At 51.2% G+C, this 15,259-nt stretch overlaps 1 protein-coding gene across 1 annotated transcript in view; it reads right to left on the bottom strand.

The window, feature by feature from the left end:
* Window positions 1-2,386: 2,386 nt before the first annotated feature.
* LIPC (lipase C, hepatic type) overlaps window positions 2,387-15,259 on the bottom strand; it is a 37,506-nt gene continuing 24,633 nt past the window's right edge. Inside the window, exons 4-9 of the mRNA XM_038750435.1 lie at window positions 13,265-13,382; window positions 11,471-11,704; window positions 8,889-9,143; window positions 6,802-6,919; window positions 5,829-6,047; window positions 2,387-2,656 (exon numbers count right to left, since the gene is read on the bottom strand). Coding sequence (XP_038606363.1) covers window positions 2,554-2,656; window positions 5,829-6,047; window positions 6,802-6,919; window positions 8,889-9,143; window positions 11,471-11,704; window positions 13,265-13,382 — 1,047 coding nt within the window. The 3' untranslated portion in view covers window positions 2,387-2,553. The remainder of the gene's footprint in view (window positions 2,657-5,828; window positions 6,048-6,801; window positions 6,920-8,888; window positions 9,144-11,470; window positions 11,705-13,264; window positions 13,383-15,259) is intronic.

Below are 15,259 nucleotides of genomic sequence, written 5' to 3' on the forward strand. Positions count from 1 at the left end.
TGTAAGTTCATTGTGGGCAGGAATTGGGTCTGTTTATTGTTGTACTGTAATTTCCCCAAGTGTTTGGGACAGTGCTCTGCACACAGTAAGCACTCAGTAAATACGATAGAATGAATGAATTCTGAGAGCTCACCTCCTCCGGGAGGCCTTCCCAGACTGAGCCCCCTCCTTCCTCTCCCCCTCCCCATCCCCCCACCTTACCCCCTTCCTTTCCCCACAGCACCTGTATATATGTATATATGTTTGTGCACATTTATTACTCTATTTTATTTGTACATATTTATTCTATTTATTTTGTTAATATGTTTTGTTTTGTTCTCTGTCTCCCCCTTCTAGACTGTAAGCCCACTGTTGGGTAGGGACCATCTCTAGATGTTGCCAATTTGTACTTCCCAAGCGCTTAGTACAGTGCTCTGCACACAGTAAGCGCTCAATAAATGCGATTGAATGAATGAATAAATATGACTGAATGAATGAATGGATCCTCCCTCTGGGACATCCCCAGGGGTCTCTGCCAGCTAGTTAGCAAGACATGAGGGCTCTGAGTGAGGCTCCAAAAATGGAATTTTCTTATTTTTGGTTTGCCCACCGCTCTGGGCCACACGTTTCTGATCCTGTTGGAAACCTTGAGCTCCAGGAGCTCTGCTCTGGCAGCTTTTCTAAAATCCACCCTAGGGCAACCGGCGCCTTCAGACCATCACTTGGCCGGGCCCGTTGCACTGTATTTCCAGCTCAAAGCTCTTTTAGACTGTGAGCCCACTGTTGGGTAGGGACTGTCTCTATATGTTGCCAACTTGTACTTCCCAAGCGCTTAGTACAGTGCTCTGCACACAGTAAGCGCTCAATAAATGCGATTGATGATGATGATGAAAGCAGCTTTGGTCATTTTTCCTCACTCTCGGCTTCAGACTTGGGGCCCTCCTTGGCTTGGGAAAAGTCAGCTCTACTTGCCTTTCTGGTTTGGTGCGTCGCGTGGCTGCAAAGGCCTGTTCAACTGCCGCTGCATTTCTTTGGCTCATTCTGACCTCGTTCTGGGGGTCGGGCTTCTGGCCATGGTGTTCTGTTTGGAGGGACCAAGATCTCAATTCGCTGAACTCCTGCAGTGGGGGAAGACCACCCCCCCAAGCCCTACTACAGAGGCATTTCTTTCCCAAAGCATCCTAATGGGGTGGAAATTTTACCTCCCGCCCGCTCTCGTCTGGCTCTTTCTTCCGCTCGGGTCTCTCTTTCACGGTCATTTGCTGGCGCTTCGCCGGGCCGTGAGCGTGAAAATGATCTGGGCTCTTCTGCATCATCTTTAGAGGACGAATACGCAGGGTTCGTATATCGGGCGAATATAGGGGTGAATATGCAGGAGGGCTGGCAAAGAGGGGCGCGTGTCGTGGGAAGGGCAGGGCGGTATCTGGAAATCCAACCCCTGTTACTGAGATGTTGCTATGCTATTATGGAGTCGCGTTTCTGTGGCAAGTAGCCATGACCTCCATCCAGTGAGACATGGTGTAGCGGAGAGGAGACGTGGTGTAGCGGTGTAGAGGAGATCTCAATCTCGCCTGTCTCGCCGCTGACCCCTAACCCACGTCCTGCCTATGGCCTGGTACGCCCTCCCTCCTCTAATTCAACAGACCACCGCTCTTCCCCACTTCAAAGCCTTATTGAAGGCGTATCTCCTCCAAGAGAAGCAGCGAGGCTCAGTGGAAAGAGCGCGGGCTCTGGAGTCAGAGGTCATGGGTCCAAACCCTGCCTCCACCAGTTGTCAGCTGGGTGACTTTGGGCAAATCACTTAATAATAATGATAATGGCATTTATTAAATGCTTACTACGTGCAAAGCACTGTTCTAAGCGCTGGGGAGGTTACAAGGTGATCAGGATGTCCCACGGGGGGCTCACACTCTTCATCCCCATTTTACAGATGAGGGAACTGAGGCACAGAGAAGTGAAGTGACTTGCCCAAAGTCACACAGCTGGCAGTTGGTGGGGCCAGGATTTGAAACCAAGACCCCTCATTCCGAAGCCCATGCTCTTTCCACTTCTCTGGGCCTCAGTGACCTCATCTGTAAAATGGGGATGAAGAGTGTGAGCCCCCCCGTGGGACAACCTGATCACCTTGTAACCTCCCCAGCGCTTAGAACAGTGCTTTGCACATAACAAGCGCTTAATATATGTCATTATCATTATTATTCCCAGAGTAGGCCCCAGCGTTTAGAACAGTGCTTTGCCCATAGTTAGTGCCTAACAAATGACATTATTATTATTATTATTTCTTCTTCTCCCACTCCCTCTTGTGTCACCCTGACTTGCTCCCTTTGCCCTTCTCCCCTCCCAGCCTTAAAGCACTTCTGCCCAGGGCCCAGTATCCGGTCCACGGGGCTGAAATAAGTTACCCAGATTGACAGAATCGAGACTTTAATTCACACACTCTGCCAGGCTCACAGAGGAGCAGGGGGATTGTTTTCTGGAGTGGGGACTGCTGAGGCGTCTGGGAGCTCCCCACGATGGATCTCTGTCTCGCTTTCTCTCGCTCTCTCTCTCTCTCTCGTTTTCTCTCAGTCACGATCATAGACTGGTGCGTTTGGCTCTGGCCTCACACCTGATGTAGGTTTTCTCCTGGGCCGGGCGCAGCTGTGGATCATCCGGGTTTTGCGGGCAGAAGATCATCCTACAGGGAAGGATGACAATGCAGGTGTTCCGGGAGTGGGCAGGCAGTGTGACTTCCCCTCTTGGGGTGGACTGAGGAGTCAGACTACTTTCTGGGCGACTTAGAGGGAGACCACAAGGCCGGGCTGTGGAGGGGGGTTGGCCGCTGGTCCCGTAGGAGGCCGCCTCAGCCTGACGCCTGCCCGGCCTACAGCAGGATGGGGATAATAATAATAATAATAATAGCATTTATTAAGCGCTTACTATGTGCAAAGCACTGTTCTAAGCACTGGGGAGGTTACAAGGTGATCAGGTTGTCCCCCCGGGGGGCTCACAGTCTTAATCCCCATTTTACAGATGAGGTAGCTGAGGCACCGAGAAGTGAAGTGACTTGCCCAAAGTCACACAGCTGACAATTGGCGGAGCTGAGATTTGAACCCATGACCTCTGACTCCAGAGCCCGGGCTCTTTCCACTGTGCCACACTGCTTCTCATAAGAGTGCGAAGTCCGGAGCAAGGCCTGTTCAGGTTGAGCTGAGCCCCCTCGCCGCCTCCCTTCTCGGCCCCCGGCTGCGCATTCCTCGGCCATGGGGTGGAGGCCGGGGGGGGATCTCCCCCTTCTAGACTGTGAGCCCGTTGTCGGGTGGGGACCGTCTCTATATGCTGCCAACTTGTACTTCCCAAGCGCTTAGTACAGTGCTCTGCACACAGTAAGCGCTCAATAAATACAATCAAACCAATGAATGTTGTGCAGAGTGCCCCGCTTCCTCCATGAGGGATCGCTGGGGGATTGGACAGACAGCTGGATTTAGGGACAGCCTTTAGGGGCTTGGGTGGGAGGGTGGCCGGCTGATAAAAATATAATCTACATATATTGTATATAAATCTGTAAGAGGTAAAGGTGATTGTCGGGTTTGTTAATTAATCAGGGAAGGCCTCCTGAAGGAGGTGGGATTTGGAGGGCTTTGAAAATGGAGAGAGCTGCCTCTAGGATGACTTTTAATGAGAACTTGAACAACTTCACCTAAATTCTCAGAATGTCCTCAGTGCCCACTGGCCTAGGAGTGGGACTTGGGGAGTGGCCAGCTGACCCCAGTGCATCCCTGGCTAGGAGCAAGGGCAGGAGGGCAGCCAGCTGGGGGTCGCCAGGACATCCGTGCCCACCGTTTAGAGAGTGGGTGAGGAGAGGCAGCTGGCCGAGGGCCAAAAATCCGACTCTTTCAGAGTCCACAGAAGGGTACGGGTTGCCACGGGACTGCTCTGATTCTCGGTGCCCTTTAAGAAGCCAGGGTGGGGGCCGGCCTTGCTGCCCTGGGCTCTCAATGCCCTCAGTGCCAAGTGTGGCATGAGGGCTCAATGCTCACTCCCGGCTCCCAGTTTGGGCATCCTAAAGCTAGCTCTCTTCCTCCCTTCAAGGCCCTACTGAGAGCTCACCTCCTCCAGGAGGCCTTCCCAGACTGAGCCCCCTCCTTCCTCTCCCCCTCATCCCCCTCTCCATCCCCCCGTCTTGCCTCCTTCCCTTCCCCACAGCACCTGTATATATGTATATATGTTTGTACATATTTATTACTCTATTTATTTATTTTACTTGTACATATCTATTCTATTTATTTTATTTTGTTAATATGTTTGTCTTTGTTCTCTGTCTCCCCCTTCTAGACTGTGAGCCCACTGTTGGGTAGGGACTGTCTCTAGATGTTGCCAACTTGTACTTCCCAAGCGCTTAGTACAGTGCTCTGCACACAGTAAGCGCTCAATAAATACAATTGATTGATTCTTTCCCACAGACTCAGCTGCAGTTGCCGACCTCTTTTCTCCCAATCCCTTCTCCGTCGTCCTTGCATTGGATTTGCTCCCTTTATTTGCTCCTCCTTCAGCCCCACAGCACTTAAGAGGAACAGGGTGGCTCAGTGGAAAGAGCACGGGCTTTGGAGTCAGAGGGCAGGGGTTCAGACCCCAGCTCCGCCAAATGTCAGCTGTGTGACTTTGGGCAAGTCACTTCACTTCTCTGTGCCTCAGGGACCTCATCTGTAAAATGGGGATTAAGACTGTGAGCCCCCCGTGGGACAACCTGATCACCTCGTAACCTCCCCAGCACTTAGAACAGTGCTTTGCACATAGTAAACACTTAATAAATACTATCATTATTATTATTATTATGTCCATATCCCTATTTTATTAATTATTATTACCACTACCAATAATAATGGTATTTGTTAAGAGCTTACTATGTGCCAAGCACTGTTCTAAGTGCTGGGGTAGGTACACTGTAAGCAGGTTATCCCATGTGGGGGTCACGGTCTTAATCCCCATTTTACAGATGAGGTAACTGAGGCCCAAAGAAGTGAAGTGACTTGCCCAAGGTCACACAGCGGACAAGTGGCGGAGCTGGGATTAGAACCCATGACCTTCTGACTCCCAGCCCATGCTCTATCCACTTTATCCATGCTGCTTCTTGTATCCACCCCAGCGCTGAATACAGTGCCTGGCACATAATAAGCACTTAACAAATACCACAGTTATTGTTATTATTACTACAGTGCTCTGCACACAGTAAGCACTCAATAAATGCTACTGATGGATTAATTAATTGGTTGAGCCCCGCCCCAGGGCCGAAGGGGTCACTGAGGCCAGGATTGGAAAATCCAGCCTTGACCCGTGGTGATGGATAGTCCAGGCAGGACAGCTGGAGTTTGGGATTCTGCCTCCCGTTCCTCCCACTCCCAGGGCCGCTGTGGGTTTCATCATCATCATCATCATCAATCGTATTTATTGAGCGCTTACAATGTGCAGAGCACTGTACTAAGCGCTTGGGAAGTACAAATTGGCAACATATAGAGACAGTCCCTACCCAACAGTGGGCTCACCGTCTAGAAGGGGGAGACAAAACCAAACACACTAACAAAATAAAATAAATAGAATAGATATGTGCAAGTAAAATAAATAAATAAATAAATAGAGTAATAAATATGTACAAACATATATACATATATACATATCCTATGTTATGTTCATCCCCTGCTCTCCAGGCCCTCGTGGGCTCTCCTTGTGGGGCCAAGCGGTTTTCCTGCAGATGGACACAAGCATTTCTGGCCCCAGGAGTCCCAGATCATGGCGGGCGCTGGCAGGGTGAGCCCAAGGCACAGTGGCACCACCCCACCCCACCCCTGACCCCACAGGGCCCCACTACGTACTTCTGCTGGGTCTCCCCAGCCTTGATGCGGATGGTCTTGGCGGTCAGCAGCGGATGCGGGGACCCAGGGGCCCAGGAGACGAGTGCCTGCACTGCGTCCCAGATGCCGGCCCACGGGACCGGGTCTTCCCACCGCAACTGCAGAGTGGTCAGCTCGCCCACGTCCCACTGCAGCGGGACCAGGAAGGAGCACGTCTTGTTCCCGCTGATCCCCTCCGCCCTGCGGGGAGAGGGCCCGGCCCGCCGGGGGGCCGCGGGTCAGGGGTCACACGGTCAGTGCGGGCAGGGAATGCGTCTGTCCTGTTGTTCTGTCGTCCTCCCCCAAGCGCTTGGCACAGTGCTCTGCACGCAGTAAGCGCTCAATAAATACAATTGAATGAATGAAATGAGTGAATGGGGGGTTCATGTGACTCCCGACAAGTGCCGCCCCCTCTAGACTGTAAGCTCGTTGTGGGCAGGGAATGGATCTGTTCTATTGTTCTATTGTACTCTCCCCAGTGCTTAGTACAGTGCTCTGCACATGGTAAGTGCTCTATGAGCCCACTTTTAGACTGTGAGCCCGCTGTTGGGTAGGGACTGTCTCTATGTGTTGCCAATTTGTACTTGCCAAGCGCTTAGTACAGTGCTCTGCACATAGTAAGCGCTCAATAAATACGATTGATGATGATGATGATATAAATACGATTGACTGACTGGCTGACTGACTGATTGACTGACTGAGAGAAGGATCCCTGTCTTGTCCCCCCTCCATCTTTCCGGGGGGCTAGCTAGGATCCACAGACTCTCCAGAGGGGGACAGCAGTCCCGTCGGGACAGAACAGCCATGATTCCTGGAGCTTTTCCGGCCCGCGGCCTCATTCTGCCCCCGAGATTGCCCTGGGTGGGCACCAGGTGTGGGGAAGAGATGGAGGAGGAGGAAGGGGGGTGGGGGGACAGGGTGGAGTGAGCAGGGGCGGGAATGGGTGCAAACTCACGGGGTGATGGATAGCTCGGGAGCGACCCCCTTGGTCCCTATCAGGGTCAGGGCGAAAATGGGTTCCACTCGATTCCCCATTTCATTGATGAACTGGATCTTCACCTGGTAATGGTAGACTGGGGGAGCCAGGGGAGGGGACAGATAGGATGAGTTGGCCCATCCCTGCTCCGGCCCTGCAAAGCTAACGATCCCCCCCCCCCCCCAAGGCACCAGGAACCCAAGCTCGGAATGGCCCCCAAGGGCCCTCGCTGCCGGGGGGCACAGGGTGCCGGGGGGATGGCCCATTTGACCCCAGGTCACAACTGAGGCCTTCCCAGACTGAGCCCCCTCCTTCCTCTCCCCCTCGTCCCCCTCTCCATCCCCCCATCTTACCTCCTTCCCTTCCCCACAGCACCTGTATGTATGTAGATATGTTTGTACATATTTATTACTCTACTTATTTATTTTACTTGTACATATCTATTCTGTTTATTTTATTTTGTTAATATGTTTTGTTATGTTCTCTGTCTCCCCCTTCTAGACTGTGAGCCCGCTGTTGGGTAGGGACTGTTTCTATATGTTGCCAAGTTGTACTTCCCAAGCGCTTAGTACAGTGCTCTGCACACGGTAAGCGCTCAATAAATATGATTGATTGATTGATTGATTGAAGCAGTTCTGCCTGCCGGAAGTGGCTCAGCCTAGCCCAAGCAGGCTCGGGTCAGGCCAGGGAGTGATCAGGGCACATTTTCCCTCTCCTCAAGAACCTCCAGTGGCTGCCCATCCTCCTCTGCATCGAACAAATTTCTCACCATCGGCTTTAAAACCCTGAATCCCCTCGTCCCCTCCTACCTCACCTCACTGCTCTCCTTCTACAGCCCAGCCCACATACTTCACTCCTCGAATGCCAGCCTACCCACTGTACCCTGATCCCATCTATCTCGCCACCCACCTCTCGCCCACGTCCCGCCACTGGCCCGGAATACCCTCCCTCCTCACAATAATAATAATGATGGCATTTGTTAAGCGCTTACTACGTGCAAAGCACTGTTCTAAGCACTGGGGAGCACACAAGGTAATCAGGTTGTCCCACATGGGGCTCACAGTCTTAATCCCCATTGGACAGATGAGGTAACTGAGGCCCAGAGATCATGCCCAAAAGACAATGACTCTCCCCCAGTTCAAAGCTTTATTGAAGGCCCATCTCCTCCAAGATGCCCTCCCTGATGAAGCCGTCCTCTCCTCTTCTCCCATTCCCTTCTGCGTCACCCTCACTTGCTCCCTTTCTTCATCCCCCATCCCAACCCCACAGCATTGATGTCCATATCTTTTAGACTGTGAGCCCACTGTTGGGTAGGGACTGTCACTATATGTTGCCGACTTGTACTTCCCAAGCGCTTAGTACAGTGCTCTGCACACAGTAAGCGCTCAATAAATACGATTGATGATGATGATGATGATATCTGCTATTATTTATTTCTATCCTTGTCTGTCTCCCCCTCTAGACTGTAAGCTCACTCTGAGCAGGGAACGTGTCTTTTACATTGCCATAATGTACTCCTCCGAAGTGTTTATAGTACAGTGCTCTGCACATAGTAAGTGCCCAAGGCTGTGAGCTCACTGAGGGCAGGGAATGTGTCTGCTAATATGTAGCATCCTCTCCCGAGCGCTCAGTGCAGTGCTCTGCACACAGTAAGCGCTCAGTAAATTTGATCAGATTAATGAACGAAAGAATTAGAGAAGCAGCGTGGCTCAGTGGGAAGAGCACCGGCTTTGGAGTCAGAGGTCATGGGTTCAAACCCCAGCTCCGCCAATTGTCAGCTGTGTGACTTTGGGCAAGTCATTTAACTTCTCTGGGCCTCAGTTCCCTCATCTGTAAAATGGGGATGAAGACTGCGAGCCCCTGTGGGACAACCTGATCACCTTGTAACCTCCCCAGCGCTTAGAACAGTGCTTTGCACATAGTAAGTGCTTAATGAATGCCATCATTATTAATGAATGGATAAATACGACAGGAGCGGCCGCCCACCTCGCTCCAGGAAGTGATTCCCGGAGAGGTCGGCGGGAGGGAAGGGAGGCGGATGGTGGGGGGCAGGGAGGGTTCCCCACCTTTGAAAGGGGCGTGGGCCCTGGTGAGCAGGAAGAACCTCTTGGGGTTGTTCTGATGGGGCCGGGGAAGCTCCGGGCGGATGTGGTAGCCCAGGATGTTGCAGCGGCCCTTGTCGCAGCTGAGACAGAGGCCGCGTTTGAAGGTGTGGATGTTGCTGCAGCTGTAGGCCGTGCTCTGCAGGGCGTTGGGCAGCAGTGAGTCGATGAACAGGTGGACCGACCGCTCGTGGGCACATTTCACGTTCTCAGCGATCCCTGCAATGCGCAAGCGAAGGCAGATGGACGTTGGCTCCGGGGCCGGAGGGGCCTCTCCTCGGGCTCCTGAGCGGCTCTGACCTAGTCGGCCCTATCCCAGCACTTAGAACAGTGCTTTGCACTCTATATGTTGCCGACTTGGACTTCCCAAGCGCTTAGTCCAGTGCTCTGCACACAGTAAGCACTCAATAAATACGATTGAATGAATGACAGCCTGTGTCCAACCTAATTTGCTTGTATCCACCGTAGTGCTTGGCTCATAGTAAGCTCTTAATATTTATTACTCTATTTTATTTGTACAGATTCTATTTATTTTATTTTGTTAATATGTTTTGTTTTGTTCTCTGTCTCCCCCTTCTAGACTGTGAGCCCGCTGTTGGGTAGGGACCGTCTCTGTTGCCAATTTGTACTTCCCAAGAGCTTAGCCCAGTGCTCTGCACACAGTAAGCACTCAATAAATACGATTGAATGAATGGCAGCCTGAGTCCAACCTAATTTGCTTGTATCCACCATAGTGCTTGGCTCATAGTAAGCTCTTAATATTTATTACTCTATTTTATTTGTACAGATTCTATTTATTTTATTTTGTTAATACGTTTTGTTTTGTTCTCTGTCTCCCCCTTCTAGACTGTGAGCCTGCTGTTGGGTAGGGACCGTCTCTATATGTTGCCAACTTGTGCTTCCCAAGCGCTTAGTCCAGTGCTCTGCACACAGTAAGCACTCAATAAATACGACTGAATGAATGACAGCCTGAGTCCAACCTAATTTGCTTGTATCCACCGTAGTGCTTGGCTCATAGTAAGCTCTTAATATTTATTACTCTATTTTGTTTGTACAGATTCTATTTATTTTATTTTGTTAATATGTTTTGTTTTGTTCTCTGTCTCCCCCTTCTAGACCGTGAGCCCGCTGTTGGGTAGGGACCGTCTCTGTTGCCAACTTGTATTTCCCAAGCGCTTAGCACAGTGCTCTGCATACAGTAAGCGCTCAATAAATACGATTGAATGAATGAATGAATTATTATTATTATTATCATCCCCATTTTGCACCCGAGGAAACTGAGGCACAGCTAAGTGACCTGCCCAGTGTCACACAGCGAACAATTGGCAGAGTGTGAAGAAGAAGAACCCAGGTTCTTGGCCTAGCAGATAGAGCCCAGGCCTGGGGGTCAGAAGGACCTGAGTTCAAATTCCGACTTCTCCATTTGCCGTGTGACCTTGGGCAAGTCAATTCCCTTCTCTGGGCCTCAGTTACCTCATCTGTCAAATGAGGATTAAGACTTTGAGCCCCATGTGGGACAGGGACTGTATCCAACCCCATCACCTTGTATCTACCCCAGCGCTTAGTACAGTGCCTGGCACATAGTAAGCACTTAACAAATACCATAATTATTATAATTACCCAGTGGCTGAGTCCCTGAAAAAAGTTAGACGGGACCTGAAGGAAACAAGACTGCAGGCGTTAAGCGACTGAAGTAAAGAAGTAGAGAAGCAGCGTGGCTCAGTGGAAAGAGCCTGGGCTTTGGAGTCAGAGGTCATGGGTTCAAATCCCGGCTCTGCCAACTGTCAGCTGTGTGACTTTGGGCAAGTCACTTAACTTCTCTGTGCCTCAGTCACCTCATCTGTAAAACTGGGGATTAAAACTGTGAGCCCCCCGTGGGACAACCTGATCACCTTGTAACCTCCCCAGCGCTTAGAACAGTGCTTTGCACATAGTAAGCAGCGTGGCTCAGAGGAAAGAGCCCGGGCTTTGGAGTCAGAGATCAGGGGTTCGAATCCCGGCTCCGCCACCTGTCTGCTGTGTGACCTTGGGCAAGTCACTTAACTTCTCTGAGCCTCAGTGACCTCATCTGGAAAATGGGGATTAAGACTGTGAGCACCCCGTGGGACAACTTAATCCCCTTGTAAACTCCCCAGCGCTTAGAACAGTGCTTTGCACATAGTAAGCCCTTAACAAATGCCATTATTATTATTATTATTATTAATAAATGCTATCAAAAAAAGAAAAGTAAAAATAAGGGACTCCCCGCTCCCAACTGGTGGTGCCCCTGTCTCTGTCCTGGGTCAGTTGGTGAGGTCAAAGGTGTCCAGACCACGCAGGCTGACCCCTGCCCACCCTCTAGAAGGGGCCAGGGACAGGGGAGAAGCGACAAGTAAAACACAGGGAGGATTCCTCAGGCTGAACCTCCCCGAGATTATGGTTACCGGCGGGCAGCTGGGTACAGGCAGTCTTGGGAGGGGTCTGAGGGGCATTTGGGGGTTAATGGATCACAGGGTTGGGGGGCATCAGGGGGCTGGGAGGGGGACACGGGAACGTCGGGTTGGCACCGTTGATGCCGTGCTTGGCGATGTAGCGGTACATGTGCAGGAAGTGGCAGCCGGGCTGGAAGGTGCCCCCGTTGGGATAGAAGTCGTAGTGGGCCACCGGCTGGTTGATGCCCACGCTCAGCCCCATGTGCTCCATCGTGAAGGTGTGAATGGCATCCACCAGGGTGGCGTCGTCGGGAGACAGGCGGTCGGCGGGCGAGGTGCCTTCAAACATGGGGCCGGCGGCATCCAGACCTAGAAGGGAGGGACGGCTGTGGGCCGGGGACGGTCCTGCCCTTGCTGACTGCGCTGGAGGAAAGCTGGGGTCCTTGACCAAAGGCCCGTCACCCCTCCTGAGGCCCCGCACCTCTTCCCCGCTGAGACCGGGAGAAGGGGTCATTTTCCCACAGCGGTCCAGCACTCTTGGCCAACACGGCCGGAAAACGGCCGAGAGGCCAGTCCGTGGTGGGAGCTGGGAGGGCAGATGGAGGCCGCGTGGCCTAGTAGATGAAACATAAGGTTGGGAGTCGGCAGGCCCCTGGCCTACCCTTCGACCCCGGGCAAGTCACTTAACCGCCCTGGGCCTCGGTTTCCTCATCTGTAACATGGGGACAAAACATCGGCTCTCTTGCAAGCTGCGATCTGGAGGATTTGAAGTGGGGGGAGAGGTTTTTTATGGTATTTGTTAAGCACTTACTATGTGCAAGGCACTGTATTAAGCACTGGGGTAGTTAAAAGATAAGCACGTTGGACACAGCCCATGTGAGCCCACTGTTGGGTAGGGACTGTCTCTATATGTTGCCAATTTGTACTTCCCAAGCGCTTAGTACAGTGCTCTGCACATAGTAAGCACTCAATAAATACGATTGATGATGATGATGATGTCCCACAAGGTGCTCACAGTCTTTATCCCCATTTACAGATAAGGTAAAAGAAGTGAAGTGACTTTCTTAAAGTCACACAGCAGGCAAGTGACAGAGCTGGGATTAGAACCCAGGTCTTCCTGACTCCCAGGCGTGGGCTTTTTCCACTAGGCTACGTTCCAGGCAAGGAGGAAGGGTGGGAGCAAGGGATTGGGAATGGGCATTTTGGGAATCCATCAATCAATCAATCAATCAATTGTATTTATTGAGCGCTTACTGTGTGCAGAGCAGTGTATTAAGCGCTTGGGAAGTACAAGTTGGCAACATATAGAGACAGTCCGTCCCCAACAGTGGGGAAGGGAATGTATTTACCAACTCTGTTATATTGTACTCTCCCAAGCGCTTAGGACAGTGCTCTGCACTCAGTAAGCACTCGATAGATACCATTGATCAAGCACTTAGTACAGTGCTCTGCACACAGTAAGCGCTCAATAAATACGATTGATGATGATGATGGTAGAGATGAGAATGAGCCACAGTGAGTAGGTGTTCAAAGGGAGCGAGCAGGTGTGTAGTGGGGGAAAGAGTGGGTAAGGAAGACTGTAAGCCCATTATGGGCAGGGAATGTGACTGTTCATTGCTGTTTTGTACTCTCCCAAGTGCTTGGTACAGTGCTCTTCACACAGTAAACGCTCAATAAATACCACTGATGATGAAGTAGGGACTGGAGGCGGGAAGATGAGCGAGGTGGCCGGTGGAACCTGCAGGTGACAAGTGCCTGAATTCTTCCCCGAGGGATTGGAAGCTCCTTTAGGGCAGGTTTTGGGCGCATCTCGCTCAATACTGTGCCCGGCAGGAGCTCAGTCAGGACTGTGGCTGCCCCCGAGAATCAGGAGTGGGGAGGACAGGGCCCGGGGATGGGCAGAGAGGGTGGCAGGCCACCCGTGCTCACCTGTGATCCTCCCGATCTTGGCAGGGCCGCGGATGGAGCTGCCCGCGAAGCCGGACACGTGAGCCCCCAGGCTGTACCCGATCAGGTGGACGCGGCTCCGGGGTAAGTGCACGGCGTCCTGTGGAGGGGGTGGTGTTTTTGTCAGAGGTGCCCCACCCTGGGGTGGGCAAAGCCATCTTGCTCTTGAGCGTGGCTCAATGGAAAGACCATGGGCTTTGGAGTCAGAGGTCATGGGTTCGAATCCCGGCTCCGCCGCATGTCTGCTGTGTGACCTTGGGCAAGTCACTTAACTTCTCTGAGCCTCAGTTACCTCATCTGTAAAATGGGGATTGAGACTGTGAACCCCACGTGGGGCAACCTGAGCACCCTGTATCCCCCCCAGTGCTTGGGACAGTGCTTTGCACATAGTAAGCACCTAACAAATGCCATCATTATTTCCCCCTTCTAGACTGTGAGCCCATTGTTGGGTAGGGACTGTCTCTACATGTTGCCAACTTGTACTTCCCAAGTGCTTAGTACAGTGCTCTGCACACAGTAAGCGCTCAATAAATATGATTGATTAATTGATTGATTGACCTTGACCTTCCTCTTGACCAGCACTTAGAACAGTGCTTTGCACATAGTAAGCACTTAATAAATGCCATCATTATTATTATTATTATTATTTTGAGGTTGGGGGTAGGTCAGTGATTGATAGCCAGGGCATTGGGTCCACTCTCCCCTTTTTTTTTTAAAAAAAAATAGTACTTTATTAAGCACTTACTAAGTGCCAGGCACTGTACTAAACACTGAGGTAGATACAAGCTAATCAGGTTGGACACAGTCCACGTCCCACATGGGGCCTCACAGTCTTCATTCCCATTTTGGAGATGAGGGAACTGAGGCACAGAGAAGCGAAGCGACTTGCCCAAGGCCACAGAGCAGACAAGGGATAGAACCGGGATTAGAATCCAAATCCTTCTAATTTCCAGGCCTAAGCTATATCCACTAGGCCATGCAGCTTCTCATTCATTCATTCATTCATTCAATCGTATTTATTGAGCGCTTACTGTGTGCAGAGCACTGTACTAAGCGCTTGGGAAGTACAAGTTGGCAACAGATAGAGATGGTCCCTACCCAACAACAGGCTCACAGTCTAGAAGGGGGAGACGGACAACAAAACAAAACATGTAGACAGGTGTCAAAACCGTCAGAATAAATAGAATTATAACTATAATAGAATTATAGAATATAGAATTATATCCCCCCCACCCTCCTTTACGGATTTCCAGTCACTTTGAGGTTTTCAGCCCCACAGTACTTAGGTCCATATCCGTAATTTATTTTCACATCTGAATCCCCTTCAAGACTGTCAGGTCCTTGTGAACTCGAGGAGTAGCATGGCCTCGCGGAAAGAGCACAGGGCTGGGAGTCAGAGGACTTGGGTTCTAATGCCGGTTCCACCCTTTATCTGCTGTGTGGCGTTGGACAAGTCGCTTCACTTCTCTGTGCCTCAGTTCCCTCATCTCCAAAATGGGGATGAAGACTGTGAGGCCGCATGTGGGACGTGGACTGTGTCCAACCTGATTAGCTTGTAGCTACCTCAGTGTTTAGTACAGTGCCTGGCACTTAGTAAGCGCTTAACAAAGTACTATTTGCCACAGTCTCTAAACTGTAAGCTCTCCTCTAGATTGTAAGCTCTTTACGGGCAGGGAACGTCCTGCTAATTCTGTTGTGTGGTACTCTCCCAAGCGCTTAGTACAGTGCTCTGTAATCAATCAGTCGCTCAGTTGGATGTATTGAGCCCTTACTGTGTGCAGAGCACTGTACTAAGCGCTTGGGAGACTACAACAGACAAGCTCAACCACAACCTCACAGGCTAGAGAGGGAAGCAGACATTAAGGAAATAAATAAATTATGGATCTGGACGTAAGTGCTGTGGGGCTCTGCACATAGTAAGTGCTCAAAAAATACCATCGGTTGATTGCTGCGTGACCTTAGGCAAGTCACTTCATT

This window comes from Tachyglossus aculeatus, chromosome 8 (assembly GCF_015852505.1).
Source record: "Tachyglossus aculeatus isolate mTacAcu1 chromosome 8, mTacAcu1.pri, whole genome shotgun sequence".
Taxonomy (NCBI): Eukaryota; Metazoa; Chordata; class Mammalia; order Monotremata; family Tachyglossidae; genus Tachyglossus; species Tachyglossus aculeatus.